The sequence below is a fragment of the Pyrus communis genome, chromosome 16 (assembly GCF_041283825.1).
Source record: "Pyrus communis isolate YQ-2024b chromosome 16, ASM4128382v1, whole genome shotgun sequence".
Lineage (NCBI taxonomy): Eukaryota > Viridiplantae > Streptophyta > Magnoliopsida > Rosales > Rosaceae > Pyrus > Pyrus communis.
In genome coordinates, this window is record NC_142580.1 from 5,550,609 (window position 1) to 5,571,988 (window position 21,380).

The 21,380-nt window shown below is 35.7% G+C and overlaps 2 protein-coding genes across 6 annotated transcripts; both read left to right on the forward strand.

Moving 5' to 3' along the window:
- The first annotated feature begins 1,007 nt into the window (after window positions 1-1,007).
- On the forward strand, window positions 1,008-6,542 carry LOC137731004 (protein CLAVATA3 INSENSITIVE RECEPTOR KINASE 1). 4 transcript variants are annotated; one of them, XM_088687460.1, is made up of 11 exons: window positions 1,008-2,277; window positions 2,648-2,780; window positions 2,893-2,964; window positions 3,084-3,227; window positions 3,336-3,404; window positions 3,515-3,574; window positions 3,665-3,759; window positions 3,855-3,992; window positions 4,634-4,975; window positions 5,290-5,681; window positions 6,027-6,542. In XM_088687460.1, exons 1-11 carry the CDS (start codon window positions 2,154-2,156, stop codon window positions 6,342-6,344), a joined length of 1,887 nt encoding a protein of 628 aa, XP_088543586.1. In that variant the 5' UTR covers window positions 1,008-2,153; the 3' UTR covers window positions 6,345-6,542. The 4 variants fall into 4 exon arrangements, with proteins under 4 accessions (XP_088543586.1, XP_068326139.1, XP_068326140.1 ...); XM_068470038.2 differs by having other exon boundaries at window positions 1,091-2,277; window positions 3,849-3,992; window positions 4,631-4,975; XM_068470039.2 differs by having other exon boundaries at window positions 1,300-2,277; window positions 3,849-3,992.
- Window positions 6,543-8,109: 1,567 nt separating this feature from the next.
- LOC137730633 (protein trichome birefringence-like 2) lies at window positions 8,110-10,735 on the forward strand. 2 transcript variants are annotated; one of them, XM_088687279.1, is made up of 6 exons: window positions 8,119-8,238; window positions 8,397-9,086; window positions 9,201-9,393; window positions 9,486-9,679; window positions 9,835-9,993; window positions 10,109-10,644. In XM_088687279.1, the coding sequence occupies exons 2-6, from the start codon at window positions 8,407-8,409 to the stop codon at window positions 10,449-10,451; spliced, it is 1,569 nt and encodes a 522-aa protein (XP_088543405.1). In that variant the 5' UTR covers window positions 8,119-8,238; window positions 8,397-8,406; the 3' UTR covers window positions 10,452-10,644. The 2 variants fall into 2 exon arrangements, with proteins under 2 accessions (XP_088543404.1, XP_088543405.1); XM_088687278.1 differs by having other exon boundaries at window positions 8,110-9,086; window positions 10,109-10,735.
- Window positions 10,736-21,380: the final 10,645 nt, after the last annotated feature.

The window sequence follows — 21,380 nt, forward strand, 5'->3', positions numbered from 1 at the left end:
TTCTACATCCTAAAAAGATTTATTCCAAGAAGTCAATAATAACGTTTTCATAATGCATACTTTGCTCTCTTACCCACTATTTTAGTTTTAACACTTTATACTAATTTGACCGTCAAAAAGCCATTAACCGGTGCCATACATGTATCCCCACGTTATTCACAGTTGGTTGTTTGCTCTTGTTTGTAGGTCACAAGATTTGCACAATTCAACCATACACAGTGGTGAAAAAATTTGACTCTAACAATTTTCTTGTGTTCTCTCTTCGTTTCTTTATGTCTTTTCATCCACTAAATGGCTTATTAATCAAAGGTGAATTTTAAGTCCAACAAAAGTTCAACACAAAAAATGGTGAATTTAAGAAAACAAAAAATTAAAACAAGGACTCGCACAATAACACGGGCTGAAGTCTTAAACTGTCCACGTGGGCGGGGCAAGGCTGTTTGTGGAGATTCTTTCACGAGACCCGATGAAGAATAAAGGGAGGATACAAACCCGGCCTCGCGGTCCGCAAGCATCACCCACCACCGCAACCGGCGTATTCAAACACGCCCCACCCCACATCACCTGGCATCTGCGCGACGCTCTATAAAACCAAACCATTCATGTGCTCATCAACTTTCTTCATCCAATTTTACTAGTTTATAAAAAGGTGAAATCTCATTGTAGTATATGTGAATGTTTTTCGAAGATCATCCGAATGTTTTATACGAATTCTTTTTATGTACATTAAATATTTAATATAATATCTATTAGATATATTTTGACAATTACGTTGAAAATATTCGATAGACTCTCTCAATTCACTCGAAAAATTACTTTAACGTATATTGACATCTGTTGACATCTGTTGGTATGTGCATGATAACTTGAAGTATTGAGAGCTTATTTTAGCGGGAGATGGGGGCCATGCCCTGCAGAATTACTTTAACAGAATAATGTGATTACTTTTATGTCGTTTTAATTTTAAAAAATTGGGGCAGGGCCGAATGCCAAGAAAGGCCAAGACAATCCAAGCACGTGACCTGCCAAAAACTTACCTGCAATCCTTCACCTTTTGCATAGATATCCCATTGTTCTCTTCTCGCTGATCGATTCCACATCCCTTCAGTCCAATCACCCCTCCTTACTTTTTTTTCATTATTTTTATAGGAACAGATCTCTTCTTTTAAATTTTAAGATCAAATTATTCGAGTATTTTAAAATTTAATTAAACGGTTAAAAATAAATTTAATAAAAAAATTTAAAAGATATAATAATTTTTAGCTTATTTGGTCAAATTTTTAAAGATCAGGATCAGTTGATTTCTGGGTTTTGAAGAAATTGCTTCAAATATTTTTAATAATGTAAGAGCCGATATATCTTCAACCCCAATCATTCAGCCCTATCAAGTCTCCCTCCCCAAATAATCAAAAACCCTATTTTTCACTGCCTTTTAATTTTTCCTTCTTTTTAAAAAGGCGCAATTTTTATTTTTTTAGTTGCTGGGTTCTGTTGGCATCTGTATCTGTGTCCGACTTTGGCCTTTTGCATCGGCCTTTGCGTGTTTGGTTTTTTCTGGTGTGAATGAGTGAGTGAGTTTCACTTACCTTTTCACTGTTTGAATGGAATTTCACTCACTCCACTCCTTGTAGAACAAGATAATGCCGTGGTGGTAGTGGTACTGCAGGAATCACAGACGACGGACTGAGCTCGCCTACAAACCAACAACATAATCTACGTGGAATTTGTGGGGATCGCCCAAAACTTGTAGAAAATCAAACCCACTGTTTTCAGATCTCTAGGATCCCTTATATCCAGGCTTGGTATCTGTTTGTTTCTCGAGAAAATTATCTCCCTTTTGTTGCTTGTCTCAGCTCATACAGTGCCCATTCTGCTTAGTTTGATTCGAATTCTCTTTTTCCAAGCAAAGTGCTTTCTGGGAAAGTGATTTTGGCAATTGGGTTTTTGTTTCCTTCAAGTTTCATCCACAAAGTCACCGACTTTTTCTGGAAGTGAGAGCCGGAATGACCATTTCGGTTTGCTTTCTAGGATTCTGATTGTGAAACTGCTACTTATTTTGGATAAGGCAATTGGATAATGGCTAGTAGTTTTGCTGGTTGTGGTGCTTTTGAATAAAAGCTGCTTCTTTGCTCTGGTTGCACAAAGAAAGTTGAATGAAGATAGAAAAAGACTACATGGGAAGAAGTAATTTCATGTTGTGCAAATTGGGTTTACTTGTTTTGGCATTGGCTGAGGCCTCTTCTGCAACTCTTTCCCCTACTGGTGTAAATTATGAAGGTTGATTTAATTTCTCTTTGGGATACTGTTATTTTCTTATTTTCTACATCTTCAAATTTTCAGAGAAGAGAATGAACTGCTCATTAGAATTGCAACATAAAGTTTGGATTTTTATCTTTTTCTTTTTTTGAAAAAATTACAACAGATGAAGGAATGTTTATGAACAGTAAAGTTCTATACATTTTTTTTACTATTATTTTTTTTTGGAGGAATATAACTCTTTTTTTTTCTCCCTCACTTTGTTCGGTTAATGCTCATATTATTGCAGTGTCTCAATTGGGCGCAGCCTAGATTTTGCTTTTTTTTTTTTTAGCAAGAAAATTCCTGCAGAAAATAACCCTTTTATCTTTTTTTTCTGAAATATTCACAGTTGAAGCTTTGGCGGCCATTAAAAGTGATCTGATTGACCCGCATAATGTTTTGGAGAACTGGGATAGTAACTCTGTAGATCCCTGCAGCTGGAGGATGGTTACTTGTACTCCTGATGGCTATGTATCTGCTCTGTAAGTTCTTCTGGATAATTATGGCTAGAAAAAAAAAAAAATCAGAGTATTTTTACTATTTGCCTATTTGATGAATACTTTTCTCAGTAAGTGATTCTTATTTTGTTGTTAGGGGATTGCCTAGCCAGAGCTTGTCCGGTATCTTATCTCCGGCGATTGGAAACCTCAGTAACTTGCAATCTGTGTAAGTTTGCACCTCCTTTATGTCGTTTTTTATTTGTTCTTGTGAAATTTGGATATGAATTGATATTGTGATACAAAAGTTTTTTCATTTGAACAAATGTGGCTGTCTTACTATTGCAGTTTGCTTCAAAACAATGCGATTTCGGGTCCAATTCCCGCTTCAATTGGAAATTTGGTGAAGCTTCAGACACTTGATCTATCCAACAATAATTTCAATGGTGACATACCAGATTCTTTGGGCAACCTAAAGAACCTGAATTATTTGTAAGTTTCAAAATCATGTTATTACTTCTTTTAAACATTTTGAGATTCGATAACCACTCAAATTTAGCTAATGCCTACACCTTTTCTCTTGTTTTTTGAGCAAGACAGGCGGTTAAACAACAACAGCCTTACAGGACCCTTCCCCAAGTCTCTGTCCGCAGTTGGTCTCACTCTTGTGTATGTCTTTTCCCCCTTCTTTTGTGTGTTCTACTTTCCCTTGCAGTATAAATGGGAAAACCTATAAGTAGAGATTTGTTTGTTAATAATTTCAATGAACATTTGTGTAGGGACCTTTCTTTCAACAATTTGAGCGGTTCCTTGCCAAAGATATCCGCACGAACTTTCAAGTGAGCTATATCATTTGGTCCACTAATCCTTAGTTCCTTGTATACTTTGGTTCCTTTCTCAGCCCTATTTTGTTTTTCTTTTCACTTCAGAATTGTTGGAAACCCTTTAATTTGTGGCGTAAAGGCTGCGAACTGTTCTGCTGTCTTTCCAGAGCCACTATCCTTCACACCAGATGCTCTAAAAGGTATATATGCACGTTGTTTTTCTGTTCCTTCCTGTAGTCTTCCTTGTGACACTGGTGACAGTATGCATTCATGAATTTGGCTTTCTTAGAATCAGACTCTGGAACCAAACGCCGCCACATGACTATTATCCTTGGTGCAAGCTTCAGTGCTGTCTTTGGCGTCATAATAATTATTGGGTTACTTGTTTGGCTGCGATACAGACACAACCAGCAGATATTCTTCGATGTCAATGGTAAGTTTCTTGTATATAATTTTCCTACTTTTCTAGATCTCAATGCTAGTATCTCAGATAGTTTAACAGATTGATAGGGGTGCTTGTATCTTAGGAGGTATGATTTCGATTTGTTGTGTTATTAGTTACCTTAAGGGCGACACTGTCGAAATTAATTAGTAATGGTGCAAGTCTGAGTGTTTGAATGTTTCAATCAGTAATCTTTCAGATTTCAGCTCTGATATTTTTGTAAAATGTGCTAACTTTATTCATTAAAAATGAATAGTTAAAAAAAAATTCCAAATCCAAGGCTCGTTCCATGTATTTTATTTCTTCTATCCAAAACACAACAAAAAAGGTTTTGTATGTAGAAAGCACACGAGTCAATTTATTTATATAAAGATTGTTAGCACAGGATGGTAATAGGAGATAAGAATAAGTTGGGGACAGCTAACAACGTGTAGTGACTATACTACTCTCTTTGTTTAATTAGGTAAAATCTTTGGAAACCATTTAAGTCGTTCAAACCTTCTTTTCTGGCGAAACCTTGGGATTTATTGTACTTAAACCATTTCCTGGATATGTTTTCATGCAACCAGTGGTACTCTTTCTCCCGGCCTATGATAATCCCTGTATTCTTTATTGGGTGGGTTGTGCAGCAGACCAATATGACCCAGAAGTTTGCTTGGGGCATTTGAGGAGGTATACATTTAAGGAGCTCCGGGCAGCAACAGACCATTTCAACTCGAAGAACATCCTAGGTAGGGGCGGTTTTGGGATTGTATACAAAGGAAGCTTGAATGACGGTACTCTGGTTGCAGTTAAAAGGCTAAAGGACTACAACACTGCTGGTGGTGAAATCCAATTTCAGACAGAAGTTGAGATGATTAGTTTGGCTGTCCATCGAAATCTTCTGCGGCTTTGCGGGTTCTGCTCAACTGAGAACGAAAGACTTCTTGTTTACCCTTTTATGCCTAACGGAAGCGTAGCCTCTCGATTAAGAGGTTAGCATTTTGTTTTAATTCTGCTTGCTGTTATTGTCACCCTCTAATCAGAACCTAGCCTTCTATAATCTCTTCTCTAGTCCAACGCCCGGTACCATGCACTTTTGCATGCCAATATTGATCCTTCCAAAACTGACTGCAAAATGATATAAATCAAATTACTTTATTATACAAATACGGTGATTATGATTCAACTAAATTAAATCCCTTTATTACTCTTCCTGCATTTCACTGATGGCAACTATTTGTCTTCCTTGTTATCTGTTCAATACGACACTAACTTCCTTTTTTTACATTCTGTATTTTTTCCTCAGATCATATACATGGTCGACCAGCACTAGACTGGGCAAGGCGAAAGAGAATAGCGTTAGGTACAGCAAGGGGGTTGGTTTATTTGCATGAGCAGTGTGACCCCAGAATTATTCACCGTGATGTTAAAGCAGCCAACATTTTGCTTGATGAAGACTTCGAGGCAGTTGTTGGAGATTTTGGGTTGGCAAAGCTTTTGGATCACAGAGAATCTCATGTGACCACAGCTGTGCGCGGCACTGTTGGCCACATCGCTCCAGAATACTTGTCAACAGGTCAGTCTTCAGATAAGACTGACGTGTTCGGGTTTGGGATATTGCTCCTGGAGCTAATCACAGGGCAAAAGGCCTTGGACTTTGGACGAGTTGCAAACCAGAAGGGTGTAATGCTTGATTGGGTACGCTCTCTCTCCCTCTCTCGCGCATGCACACATGTAAGCATGTAACTAATTGCATGTATCAAATAAAATTATCTTAATGTAAGTTAAAGAAGTTGAAAATACCTAATTTGGATTACATCAACAGCGTGGTGTGGAACTTTCAAACCACCAATTAACACATGGCTGATGGGTTTCCCTCCTGTATCTGTCCCGGTGTTATATACATGTGATCCTTAAGAGTGTTGCTAGAAGTGTTAAGAAACTCGATTTGTTACATGAAATATAAATATGTTATTACTTGCACAATCGCATTAACGCTGAGTTGGGTTTTTCACTGCTGATGGCTGTGTAACAAAAATGCAGGTGAAGAAACTCCATCAGGAGGGAAAGCTAAATCTCATGGTGGATAAGGATCTAAAGGGCAAAATCGACAGGGTTGAGCTGGAAGAAATGGTTCAGGTTGCCTTGTTATGTACTCAATTTAATCCTCTGTACCGACCAAAAATGTCAGAAGTATTGAAGATGTTGGAAGGTGATGGATTAGCCGAGAAATGGGAGGCGTCGCAGAAGGTCGAGACACCAAGGTTCCGGTCGTGTGAACACCCACGTCAAAGATATTCAGATTTTATAGAAGAATCTTCGCTTGTGGTAGAAGCTATGGAGCTTTCTGGTCCTAGATGACAACTATTTTTCATTTCTTTTTCCGTGTATACCTTCCTCTTCACAAAGTTAATTTAAGTTTGAAATATCAGAAATATGTGATTGTTGATAGCTGTTGAATGCATGTGAATCTGTAAAAATGAGAGAAAATTCCATGTAAAATCTGCTTTTTCTTTTTCTTTGTTGGAAAATCAATTCAGTTGATTGAGCTTTTTGTCAGAGAAATTTGTATGTAGTTGCTTTTGTTCTAGTTTTCTTAAGATTTGAGATTCATATGGCAGGCTCAAGTGGGATGTTAAACAACTTTTCAATTGTTGCTTCTTTTTGGGGTCCAAGCACCTTTTTGTGTCAGTGTCTTTATATTTTTGACGCAATGTTATGCGGTTTTTAACTTTTTTACATGATAATACAAAATTTCGAATCATTGAGATGTAGAAAATAATGCAACCCCTGGTTGGTAGGCTAATTGAAATAGGTTGTGATCAGTTCGATTTATTTTCGTTATGTCAAAATGTTAGATGAATATGATAGGTTATAAACTCACATGAGTTAGAAGTCTTCTCTTATATGTCTCTGACAATTCAATTTTATGCTTAAGACTCAATTTTATCCAGCCCACCAAACCCCAATTTCACTACCTCAATTACTTTTGGAATCTCGACGTTCTCGTTAACTAACAAAACAAAAATTAAATACATTAAAACACACTACCCTCAATTTATACGTGTTTTATTTCTTTGCAATAAATAATGTACTTTTTCCTAAAAAAACTAACACGATTAACGTTGGAGACTTGGAGTGATTCGAAACTTGGCGCTCAGCAACCAAAGCTGGTTGCTGTACTTCGCGTGTAGCGTGCTCCTGCCACCTGCAAGACATCATAGTCGCCGACTCACAGCTTCCATCAGACACCACCACGCATCAAAATCTCAACGCATAGGTAGAGTGATCGGCAACCATCAATGTTCGCATTGTTATGGGCCTCGGAACAAGGCCACGTGTCCTCGTACGTGTCGGCGCGAAACCAAGTCGTATTTGTGTCGTCTCGGCAGTTAATACAAGAAAACTCAAAATCTCAAAAATCCTCTGACAAAGCTGCCCCTCCGCTTCGAACCATTAATGATGCGTTTATTTACGCCGAAACCCTTTCCCAAATGACTAATATGTCCACTACTTATACTATACATCCCATGGTTAGGGTGTAAATTAAAACAGTATTAAGGGTATTTATGTACATGAAACTAGATGTGGACGAGTATCTTTGTAATTGTCTTTGTCTCGCTGTCGCTCTCTCTCTCTCCACGCCAAAGAGCAGAAGAAGCCTTTTTGGTTCCAGCACTCTGCTTCTCTGCGGCACACGCACCGCTCCCATAACTTTTTCTTTAATTTAATTTTTTATTTCTTTTTTCCATGATTTCATATATGAAGGTCTGCCATTCCACGCTTCATCTTGATTGTTATTGATGAAATTGAGGTTCCACCATAAAACCAATTGGCAATATGGGGAGTAGCCCAAGACCATATAAGCACATAGCAAACCTTGTCCCTCACCAATGTGGGACAACTCTCAACACGCCCCCGCACGTGTGGCGGATTTTCAAGCCTACACGTGGACAACAACTGGGTGACGTGGAGCGCGTGTGGCCGTTTGGCTTCACACGAGGACAACCCGCTCTGATACCATGATGAAATTGAGGTTCCACCATAAAACCAATTGGCAATATGGGGAGTAGCCCAAGACCATATAAGCACATAGCAAACCTTGTCCCTCACCAATGTGGGACAACTCTCAACAGTTATCTTTTCTCCTGATCATGCAAATGAAATTCACATTTCAGTCGTATTTGCTGTAAATCCTCTGCATTGTCTTTCAGCCATGGTTTGGAAGAAGCAGTTTTTTTTACCAAGAAGAAAGGTAACTTCTGGGTTTGTTTTGGGAATTGGAGTTTCAGTAATTGTACTGGGTTGGCTGTTTTTTACCAACTTCTTGAAGAGTCCTGCAGTGGAGACTTCGATTCAAGGGTTTGACAGTTTGAATTCTTCTTCTGTTTCATGGCCCTTCTCCTTTTCAAGCAGTTCAGAAATGCAGGATTTTGTCGACAAAACCCAGGAAGCAAATGAGTCAACGGTTGCTGGGAAGCAGAATTTTACTCTTTCGGGGGAGACTCATTTGGGAAATTTTACAGAGGAGGGTAAAGATGAGAGCTCGGGGGTTGAAGGGGAAATGGGTAAGCAGAAAAACAGCGAAAACGAGTCAGTAGTTGCTGAAAACGGTAACTTTTTGAATTCAAGTGAGGGAGGAAATGGCTTGGGGATTGCCCATTTGGGAAACTCCTCTGAAGTTTTGGAAAATGGAAGCTTGCATGGTAAGGAAGGGAGGGTCATTGGGAATTTTAGCTTCTCTGGGAAAGAAGATGTGCATGCAGAGAAGGCAGTTGATGGTAGTTTTTCAAGGAATTCTAGTAATGTGGATGGTAATGTTGGGAAATTTGTGATGAAGAAAAAGGGTTGGAAGGCGGCTCATCGAGAAAATTCGATTGCAAAAATTGTCGAGTATGATTCTCAGATGGTGAAAATGCAGACTGATTTGTATCAGCAATGTGATATTTTTTATGGTAGGTGGGTTAGAGATGATTCAAGGCCATATTATCCTGGAGGTTCTTGCCCATACATTGATAGGGATTTTAATTGTCACCTCAATGGGAGGCCAGACAATGCTTTTATAAAATGGAAATGGCAGCCAAATGAATGTGACATTCCAAGGTAAAATCCATCTTCAATTTCTTGATGAATTTTGTGTTTTATGTAGCGGTCGTTGATGTCCTGCCATGTAAATCTTCTTCTCATAGCTTTGTTCATTACTCATGTGATCCCCAGTCTGAATGCCACTGATTTTCTGGTGAGGTTGAGGGGAAAACGGTTGGTTTTTGTGGGGGATTCACTGAATAGGAACATGTGGGAATCTCTGGTTTGTATTCTTCGCCACAGCATTCGAAACAAGAAAAGAGTTCATGAGATTTCTGGGAAGAGGGAATTTAAAAAGAAGGGCTTTTATGCATTCAGATTTGAGGCAAGTGTCATACATCTTCGTATGTTCTTAAGCGAAGAATCAGTATTCGGAATGAAAATCTCTGATCATCCATGGTATTCCCACACTTGCAGGATTATAATTGTTCAGTGGATTTTGTTGCTTCTCCCTTCCTTGCTAGGGAATCATCATTCACGGGGGGTCAAAATGGTACGTTTGAGACGTTAAGATTGGATTTGATGGACCAGACAACTTCAATGTATGATGATGCAGATGTCATAGTTTTTAACACTGGACATTGGTGGACACATGAGAAGACTTCTCGTGGGTACGTGCTGTTATTTCCTTCGTTAAATTCTTTTGATGCTTTCCCCCTTCAAATCTTTTGACAGAAGTAAAAACGTAATTGCAGTGTGCTACCAATCAAACTATTAAGTCCCTTGACTGTAGATTATTTCATTTTTGCATTTGGTGGTCTTACAGAGAGGACTATTACCAAGAAGGAAACTATGTGCATCCAAGACTCAAGGTTCTCGAAGCATACAAGAGGGCTCTCACCACTTGGGGCCGATGGGTTGACAAGAACATTGATGTCAACCGGACACAGGTTTTCTTCAGAGGATATTCAGTCACCCATTTCAGGTAACCTCTCTATTGATCTCAAACTTTGATGTGTTGTTGGAGGAATTCAGTTTTGGTCCCTTTAGGATGTTTATAGTTGTATAGACTTCAATGAAACTGTTTCATTTGGTTGCAGCGGAGGGCAGTGGAACTCGGGTGGACAGTGCCACAAAGAAACGGAGCCAATCTTTAACGAAACTTACTTAGGGAATTACCCTTCAAAGATGAGAGCTCTAGAGCATGTAATTGAAGGAATGAAAACTCCGGTGATATATCTAAACATAAGTAGGCTTACCGATTATAGAAAAGACGGACACCCTTCCGTTTACAGAATGAAATACAAGACAGTAGAAGAACGAATTACAGCTGAGGGGTCTCAGGATTGCAGCCATTGGTGCTTGCCTGGAGTTCCAGATGCTTGGAATGAACTGCTATATGCCGCTCTTTTGAAATCCGGATGGGGGTCACGCGGAAACTGAATAAACCTGTATACATTCGTTTGTTCATCTTTAATCGTCTCGGCTTAATTTTGTGTACTGCGAGAGTTTCCCAAGTACCATTTTGCATGCTGATTCAGATGATGCGTATAACGGTGCAATTTCGCAAAGTCGGGAAGGTGTAGTACTTACATCCTACGTTCAAAAGATATACACGATACAGTTTGTTGTTTCATTCAATTTACTAGCAATATTTGGATTTATGTCATAGTTGATGCATGTAGCAAGAAGCACAATTTGAGATCATAGCGTCTGAATTAACATAACAGGAACTATGACGCAATTTTTTATTGGAACACTTTGGATGCGGTTCTTAATTATCAATGTTCTTTAACTGAAACCTTTGTGGTTTTTAGTTTTTGATCGAAGTCCCTGATATTAATGTAATAATGTATTTCTATGTATGTTATTATATTTTTAAATTAAAAATGAAATTTGTAGTTATTTATATAATGAGATTTTAAATAAAATCTATAATTTATGGGATTAAAAATATTAGAGATGAAACTCTCCAGTATATTGTGTGTGTATATATACATGGGTACTTTTATCAAAACTAACCAAAAAATTATTGTACCAAAACATGGGGTACATTCTTCAAAAAAACAACAAAAAAATTGATATTAGCTTAATAACATTATTAAATTTCTTCTATTAAACTTGACTTTGATACGTTCTTAAATTAACGAAATAGAATGTACCCATACAAATTTTAAAAAATGGATTAGAGTAAGGATTGAATGAATTTTATATTAAAAAAATGGTACATTTTATATTAAAAAAAAGGGGTACATGTTTCATATAACAAATTGGTATATTTAAGAATAGGTACATATAAGATTAAAAAATTGAAAATTTAATTTAATGAGTACAAACTTATTATAATTTTGTTTTTTATATTTTGGAAATGTTTGAGTTGAAAATTAATTAGGAGTTTAATAAGGGTGTAAATATTAAAACCCTAAATCAAATAATAATTTTTATTATAATAATTATGTAACTTACATGTAATTCATTAATATATTAATGTTAAGGACCTTGATCAAAATCTAACAACTGATAAGATCTTAGTTAATGTACATTACAAACTAAAAACCGAATACAAATGTTCTCTTTTTTATTTGAGAGTCAAGGACGTGCGAGTTCAATTTCATGTCATGGATTGATCATGCTCGCAAGAAGCACCGTTTGAGAAGCTAGTGTTTCATAACCCCTTTGGTTGATGCATAAACAACGGGACAATGATTGTTTGCTCTCCCATTTCCGGTGCCTTTTTATGCTTTTTTGTTTGTGTGGTCACGGTTAAGCCACGTCAACATTTTATATTACTATTCATTTTTTCTTATTATATCTATAAAAAAATAATATAAAATATTGACATAACTTAATCGTGATTACACAAAACAGACAGGCACGGCAGACAATCCTTATCCTAAACGACGGACCCACTTATTTACCTTTGCTCAATAAACCATCTAAATAACCCTTTGTTTGTTGATTTAACCAACATAAACAAAATGACTGAAAAAAAGTATATGGCTGTATGCCAGGCTGCCAGCTTTGGCATGATCACGTCTTGTCTTTCGTCAGCGTCAGCGACTCAAGTATTGTACCATAGCCTCAAGAAGAACTTGGATAGGGCTCAAGCTCAGCTGACGCCTAGCGCAACTGTTAGTGGCCATCACTGTTCTTCTTTTCCTTTTTTCTTTTATAATACTATCTCCAACTCTGAACTAAAAGTTAAAATTTTTAGTCTAAAAAATTTAGCTTTTAGTCTAGAAATAATTTTTCTACTCCAACTCTTTTGCCTAAATTTTAGCCCTAGATAAAAAAAATGAACTTAAGCTAATTTTTTTTTAAAATTAACTTTAAAAGATAAAAAATAAAAAATAAATTATGTAGACTATCGTAAATTAAGTTTATGAACATTTTAATCTAAAAATATTTAAATTCCGATAAATATTGAAATATCACTAAATCGATACATTAAACTCATCAAACACTATGGAAAAATATGACAGAGATATATAAACACAAGATACATTAAACTCATCAAACACTATGGAAAAATATGACAGAGATATATAAACACAAGATACATGAAACACACAATACACATAGAACACATGTGAAGCACATACATAACACAAGTGAATGACATACAAAACACATGTGAAGGACATACAAAACACATGATAGAGATGAAGCACACACAGAAAACATGTGAAACACATGACACACACGAAACACATACCAAAATACATACAAAACACATGAAACGCATGAAACATAAACCTACACACATGAAACTGAAACCTTCAATCATCCTCTATATAAACACAAGTTGAATATCAAACCATCACACAACATATTCACCAATCTTTCAACTTTTAAAGTGTTTTTGTTTCCTAAAAATCCTCAATAACTTATCAATGGATGATAGAAAAAGGCGTAGCACGGCAATGCAGATGGCACAATACCAAGCAAGCCTTGACAATGCAGATGCAGAAATGATGAACGCATAAACCAAATTTGCCAACTCGCTTATGCAATATGAGCACAATGTCGAATCTAGCTATCGTGGTTCTGTCACGGCGCGTTCATATGTGCAACATGATAGAGAAGAGTGTCATGACCAAATGAGAAGAATGTCATGACTGAATGATGAAAGATTATTTCATTCGTGCCAACTGCACCATCTTCGCTAACAGAAACTCATGCCAAGAATAAAGCAACATTTTCCTCACAAGTCCAATTAAAGAAATGGTAGAAAGAAAAATTGGAAGAATTGTAGGAGAAAATTGAATTTTGTGTGGATGTTTGGACAAATACATAGATATTTATCGGGTTTTTGGATGAATTTTGAGTTAAATATATATTTTTAATTATTTTAGCCATTGGATTTATTTGGGCCGTTAGATCTTCTTTTTACCATTAGATTTGATTATATTCAATTTTAGCCGTTGGATTCAATGTATTTTAAAATTACATTTTTTTTTTAAAACAAAATTTGAATCTGGACCGTTGGATTAACCAACGATAAAAAAGTAGCAGTCGTTCGATGCAAAAAAGAGCCGTTAGGCTCCTGATGGTGATTTACAAAGGCCCTGACAGTGGGTCCTACCATGTCAGGCGTTGAAGGCCTCAGCCCGCGTGGGGAGAGTGGAGCGCGTCCTCGGACAGATAGTGGGTTGGATTTGGACAAGTCCACGCGTTTGTGGGCTAATTCTTGGGGGGTATTCGGCTTTTGTTTGACATTTGGCTTTTAGCCCAAACATTTAGGTTGGGTTGGGTTTGAGGGGGGGAATAAATGGGAAATTTTGGCTTTTAGTCCAGGGTTGGGTTTAGTCTAAGGGTGGTGCATCCACGTACTCATTTTTACCCTCACACATTTTCTCAATTTTTAACTGTAAGATCGAATCAATTGAAAAACAACGCACAAAATTTAACAAGGATGTGTGGAAGGCAAAAATGGGTGTGTGAATAACACTACCCTTTCCTCAAAGGTCATGTGAATATCATTACCCTTTCTTCAAAGGTCATCACATAAGGGCATGTACGAGAATGAGAATGAATGTGTAGGATTCCCAATTATGCATTTACGAACACATCGGGAATGCATTAATTATGCGGGTAGTCGGGTACTGTCAATTTTGGGTAATAATGAAAGTATACTCTTAATATTGAGGAGTTGTTTATCTCATGCCCAATCCTTCACATCCTTTTTTCTAATCTTTCATTCATTCATATCCCTATATCATTTAAGTAAACATTCCCCAAGTTAAGTTTTGATTAGTGACCTGAAAATGGAAAAGAAACATTTGTGTCAAGTTCCTCAAGTTGAAACTCAATTTTTGCATCACTTTTTCACATTCCGTCTTACAACAAAAAATATGTTAAGTTGACTCACGTGTACGACCGGGTACAATTATTTATGTTGTGTGTTATACATTAAATTTAGTTGAAATAAAAAATCGGTAGGACCCCTTCAGTTCATAACTCTTTCAATGAATAACTATGATATAATTTATTTTTTATTTTGATAATTAGTTCTTAAATATATTATCATATCATCGCTTATGAAAATCTAGACTTGAACAAAAAAATAACACATCAAACAAAATATATCTAGAACAATAAAATATAAATTCATAGTTTACCAAATTTCGGTTAAACTCATAGTTTATATATGCCTTTAATTGCAATCTTTTAGACCTAATGGTATATTTTGATTCGCTCCTTCACGCGAGTGACATCTATTGAATAAAACACTGTTTGAATTATGGAAGGATCAAACAACGTTAACTTCTTCAGCTGAGAAATCCATTCTTGGGTTTCTGGGAGTTTTTTTATGGGTTTATTTATTTATTTATTTTTCCTGGGGGTTTTTATGAGTTTGAAACATCTTGTTGGGTTTAACGATCATTTGGTGTTAATATATAAACATGTTCTTTTTTGTCACGTGGAAGAGTATGTAAATTGAAAATGGATAGATTTCGTTTCACAGTTTTGCGTCTACCGTGCGTGTAATATTATTTCCATCGAAAACTGGTATTGCTACATATAATTAGTTTCTTCCAATACCTCAAACAATATGAAGCATTGTGAAATTTGATTTATTACCATGCTCTGTAAAATTTGATTCATTACCATGCTCTGTAGGTTGAAGAACTAAGCCATATACACAGGAGAATATCACATACAAAATGGAAATAGTCAATTTAACTAATTTTATCCAACTGTCTCACAACTTTAGAATTTACACATGCAATGTGCATTTCCAACGCATGTGTTTTGGTCAATATTAATCCAACCAACCATTGTTTCTCACACATTGAGTCAAACAAAACTACATTCCCAACCAAATCTCATGAGCCATGGCAAACAAATGTAGTAACAACTGACACGTGGAATATGCCCATCACCCATTTATAGGAATGGCAACGGTATGTTCGGTTTGGGGGTAAAAATGCTATATCTATTCCTATAATTATAAAAATTAACTATATCCATAACTGCAAATTAATCATCGAATATTATCCATAACCATACCAATCGGGTAATGAATTCCCCATCGGTTAACGGTTATATTCATCTTTGTCAATATAAAAAAAATATAGAGAATTGTTATAAGCACTAAAAAAATCTCATTTTGCACTCCAAACTTTCCATAATTAGAAAGAAAAATACACTTATGAGGAGTGCAGAATGAGATTTTTGAAGTGCTAATAACAATTTCCAAAATATATACGTTCAATTGACTTATGATAATTTAGTAAATATTAATTTCGTCATTAAATAATTGATGTATAAAATGATTTAATGAATGGATTTTTTGGAGCATACAAATTAAGGCTAAACATTGATAATGTTGGCTGATATTTGATATCTCCCATAAGTACCATTGAATTCTCATATATTTTGATTCATATCAAAACTTTTGAACTTTCTCATAAATGCAACTCACACAATGCAAATTTTGTATTATCAAGATAATGGATTCGGTGAATAATGAATATACATATATGTATATGTGTGTGTATATATTATTTAATACTTTAATATTATATATTATTCGGTTCGGATTCAGAGATGCATACGGATTGGAAACCCCTATAACCATATCCAAGACCATAACCAAATAATATTCACGATTTTTTCTCAAACCCAAAATATACCTGAATTTTCATACCCAAATCCAATTTATTCAAATGATTATTTACGATTATCGAATTTAACGATTAAAATTGTCATCATTTTGCATTAATTGTAGGCAACGGCTGCGTTTAACGAGATTTATTTTTTAGTGGAAATGCTGACAAATTTTTCTTACAATTTTTTAGAGCCGTTTAGGGTGTCAAATGTCGTTTTCGAGTTGTAAGTTTGACTTCATAAGGAAATTAATTAGTGTTGTTTAATTCAGCCATGATATTATATACAATCATAGAGCACAGATCTGAAAGGAGAATGTATACGAAAACCAAGTGAAGTTATTTAAATTTATCCTGGGGAAGATAATGGGAATTCATGTTCCCCATCCTGTACGATTAAGATAACATGATCAACCATCAGACATGTTCCAAGTTGATCGCATTTCCATTTTTGTCTCCCAAATGCCTTTAGAAAAAGAATACTTTAACCCCATAATAGTTAAGAGAATCCTCCATTCTTTTGACCAGAAAGAAAGACTACCTTTATATGCTGGCTCTGGAACCTTATTTCCTGTGACGACTAAATGCCCTCCACTCCACTTGACTTTCATTTTCTAGCTATTTTCTAGCATCATGCTCTCGACCTCCACTTATCTTATGATCCTACGAACTCACGTGTATTAACAAGAGTATGTGCATAAAGAATGCCAGTTAGTTTTTGTATCGGTTAATTAATCAAACAATAACATTACGTAAAATAACTATTCAGTACTCCAAAAACTATGTACTGTACCTTTTTCATCTTCATTTCTGGTATAATTTTCACACGCGAAGTTGTATTTATGCAGCTTTTTAGCGGATATAATAATCCGAAAAGAAAAGGTAATCAAGGACAGCAAAGAACCAAAGTTTAATTAACTAATTAACTAAAACTACGTGATCTACCAGAAATACGCAAAATACACTTAAAACTATTGCTAATCAGGAATGAAGACCCTTGTCATTGGTGTCAACTGCAGGTTAATCCTTCTGTTAGAGAAATTTTCATTGTGTCTGTAATACAGATAATATATCACGTGTTATTATATAAGTCGCAGGAAGCTTAATTTTTTTTTTTTCAGTTGTTAATTTTTTAACATAAGTATTTCACTATTTGTACAATTACACGTAATATACGTCTATCATCCCTTCAACCACCAACAACCAATAATTCCTCTGTTTGACCGTCCCAAACCAAAAGCAATGCAAAAGCCACAATTCATTAGTATTTACAAATTTTTTGACAAAAGAAGCATTTAAAGTTTCTCAAAAGCTAAAAAGCTTAGAGAAAGATTGCATTTACAATGCTTTCTCCAGCTCGGTTGTATGGTGGTGTCCAGAATTTGCAAAATTAATTTGAGAATAATTTTAAGAAAACTAAATTTGAGGATAAAATTTACAAATTTTAAGACTTCAAATATAGATTTCGACTCAATCAAATTAATTAGAACAATATACTTCTCTTTTGGCACTCGAATCGAATTTCTCTATTCATAAGTTTAAAATATAGTTTGTAACAAAAAAAAAAAAACATGCATGATTACGAATTTAAGCAATAACAAGCATATTTTACCTGGAAAGCACCAGCATTCTGTCGGATTTAGCATCATTGACCTTGATAACTGTCCCCCTTTCAGCTTCCTGAGATGTTGCCTTTCTGAACGTGGGATTTGGTTATTGGTCATGTTATCTTTAACCTAAAGTCAATTAGTAATTGAAAATTGGCACACACGTAATAGAGGCGACTTATTGAAATCTTTAAAAAACATGGGTTAAAATTCTCTGTGAATCTGTGAATTAGTGACACGTACGTACTGTTTTGACTTGAAGATAGATTGCAAATTCCGAAAGCTGCACCATGCATTTAGGTTTGTGATTCTCCAACTTTCTCGCTTATTTATTGGCACCTATTTTCCAAACGTTGGCTCTCCCCTCATTGACTATAATCTATATATAAAGAAAGCAATTCATGGACATAGACGACCACCCTGAAAAAAAAAATGAACATATACGACCAAACTTCTTGATCATGTGGGTTAATTCTGCATCAACTTAAGCTCCTCCAAAGCTATTAGGTCTTCCAAGGTACTCCAACTTTGTTGATCATTTCCATTTTTATAGTGAAACTGTGGCTGCTATATTATGTTCTCAACAAGATAGGTAAAAGGATGATGGTAAACTGGTGGTTTTGCTTTTACAACTAGATATCAACCTTCCAGTTTCTTTAACCCTTTCCAGTTTGTTTAACCCGAGAAACGATCCATCCAACGGTAAGAACAGCAAGCCATTGGATTCTCTGAAAGATATTTTAACTATTTGCTAAGGGAGGGGACACTTTTTGTTGTCCACTTTTTTCCAAGAGATCAATCAATCCATCAAATCAAACATGTAAACTACAAGAAAGCAAACAGTTGATTACGTGCCTGCGTAACCCAATAGGACCCAGAACCCGCCTGCTGTTCTGGGGATGAAGTTAACTACCATCTCTATTTCCTTTAGAAGTTTGCATTTTAATTTTTGAATTAAGATTCTCTGCCATTTTCTTTCTATCTTTTTTTCATCCCTTCCTTTCACATTATCTTATTTTGTCTTCCTCTTTCTATAAAAAGTTAATATAAAATGTTAATGTAGTTTAATCGTGACCGTTTAAATAGAAAAGAAGGGAAGGAGAGCGAAAAAAATAAAAAAGAGAATCCTACTCCTTAATTTTTAGTCTCGGGATTTTGAGCCTTTAATTGTATTATTTTTAGTTTTGTTTTGCTTTGCTTTTGTAGCTGCTCGTTGTAACTTAAGTTGCCCTAGTAGATATTTATCTTCAAACAATATTAATCAGTTTGCAGCATCACAATTCTCTCTTCCTGTGAAACATCAAAAGATCTTTCCTTAGTCTGTTTGCAGTTTTGACCAATTCTCTTGCTTCTTAGACAGAAAGTGGTGTTAATCATCCTATAACATTACATCTAGAAAAATATTAACCCCAAACATCATTATGTCTTGATTGTTTTTCGTTAGATTTATTAAATTCGATTACCAAAAATTATATGCTGTGAAATTATCATTTCTTTGTGTTTGGGCTTGAAATTCACATTTTCAACCAAATTGAAGTCAGCCAAAAAAAGTGGCTGCAAATCTCGACCTCGACTCAATAGAGAATTACTCGCACCAGTAGCTAGATGCTAATGACTTGGGCAAGTCCTAGATGAGATGAGATATGCAAGTCCTGGTTGAAATAAAATTGCTAAGGATTAGGCCGAATTTTGATAAGATTTGAATTATTCCATGAATCAAAACCTTTGGCTGATCAGATAAAAATGAGTTAAGTGCATAAAGAGACTAGGTTCAAAATCCTAGCTCAAGTCAAAGAAGTTGAGATCAAACAGAGATTGAGTTTCGGATAAAGAGGGGATTGAAGAGATAATGTCAATGATTTCTAGGTGGGTGTCCAGAAGGCATAGTCCTATTAGGACTTTACCTCAGCAATCTTGGTTATCACAAAATCCACCCTTATAAATAGAAGTGGTTCTACAACTTGAAATGCCCTTTCAACTCAACACACAAACAACTCAAACGCTATACGCAAAACCTTTTTCCAACTATAAGAAAAATACTAATTACCCTAACCCTTTTTGTCAGCACATATTTAGCGTAGTTAAACATCATTGGGTTGGCAAACTGGCAACACATTCGATTTGGTGGAACATCACGAGAGAGACGTAGAACTAGTCGGTCTAGGAGTATCTTTAGTTTTGTTAAAAAAAAAAAAACACTACTTCTTTTTGGTTGGTTACATATCCAAGTCTTAGCCAACAAAAAGTCTTTGATTCTTTCGCTGAGAGAGGTCATTTCATTAGCTTATCTGATGAAGCGAGGTGTTTTGATCGATTACTCGCAAGTACATTTCAAAGTTCGGTATTCAGACGGTCGAATGACATTCACCATAAAGACACTCATCTACTTTGGCTGAGTAAGTCAACAGCGTGTTCGACACCACCACTACATCTACTCTACTTGTCCAACCAACCTTGGCTCCGAGTTGGTATGCCGACGTTCACAAAAAGGACGTAGTTAGCTCAATAATTGGTCGGCCTGCACCAGGTAGGCTTTGTAATTTTTTTTTAATCAACAATTTGATATGGAAAATTTTGACGGATGATATATCTAGTATATAAGTCTCTTTTTGCCATTACAAATGCTACAAAACCACAACCATATACAGTGGCAAAGCCTGGACTTTTCGTTAAGAGGGCCCAAAATTTCAAGTTTAATGTCATTCGAAATAGGTAGTTTGGTTTGATATTAAATTTAGCAAGAGTAGCTCAAGCGTTATGAAGGTTCAAAAGTTTAGAGTGTAACATTCACATTGTCCGACAAAAAATCTAGGTGCACAACATTACACTTTAGTATAAACTAAAAGTATAAAACCTATTTATCAACCATGGAGCACATCAGAAAGTATTCACAACCCCATAAAACTATAATAGCTAAAAGAAAATCTAATGTCATTGAATATTTTCAACCTAATGTTCAAAAGTTTTAATCATTTCAAAAAAAGTCTCAAAATATAGCCAAACTTATACAATAAATTAGTTGTAATAATTTCATACCAAGCTTGATAAAAGAACAAAAACGATATGGTTTCGAAAAAAGAAGAAGTTAAAAATGAACCAAAAAAAAAAAAAAAAGTGAAGATTGGTTAAAAAAATAAAAAATTTTGAAATAAAAGAATATAAAGGTCAGGAAGAGAAAAGATGGTGGGGACCATCTTAAAGAGGAACAAGGGATGCGGGGTGTTGAAAAAAGAGTAGGATTCTTTTTTTTTTTTTTTTCCCTCTCTTTTCTTTCCCTCATATTTGAACGATCATAGTTAAACCACGTTAACATCTTATATTGATTTTTTATACAAAGAGAAAGACAAAATAGAGAATATGAGAGGAGAGGATAGAAGGAGATGGGAAGAGAAGGGAATAGAATCTTAATCTGTTAAAAAATTGACATCATCTTTAACCTTGCACTGTCGCATGCTACCCTTGCAACAAAAACATTTTAAGATTCCAGCATAACGACATTTTTCACATACGCCAGTTTAGAAAATTAAACTTCGTTTCTAATCGAACAAGAAGGACGGTTGTACAGCAAACAAGACTCCTGGGTTTATTTTTGGCGAGAGAGGGGCGGCTGCCCCTTACTGCACCTTAATAGCTTCGCTCATGACCATATATAA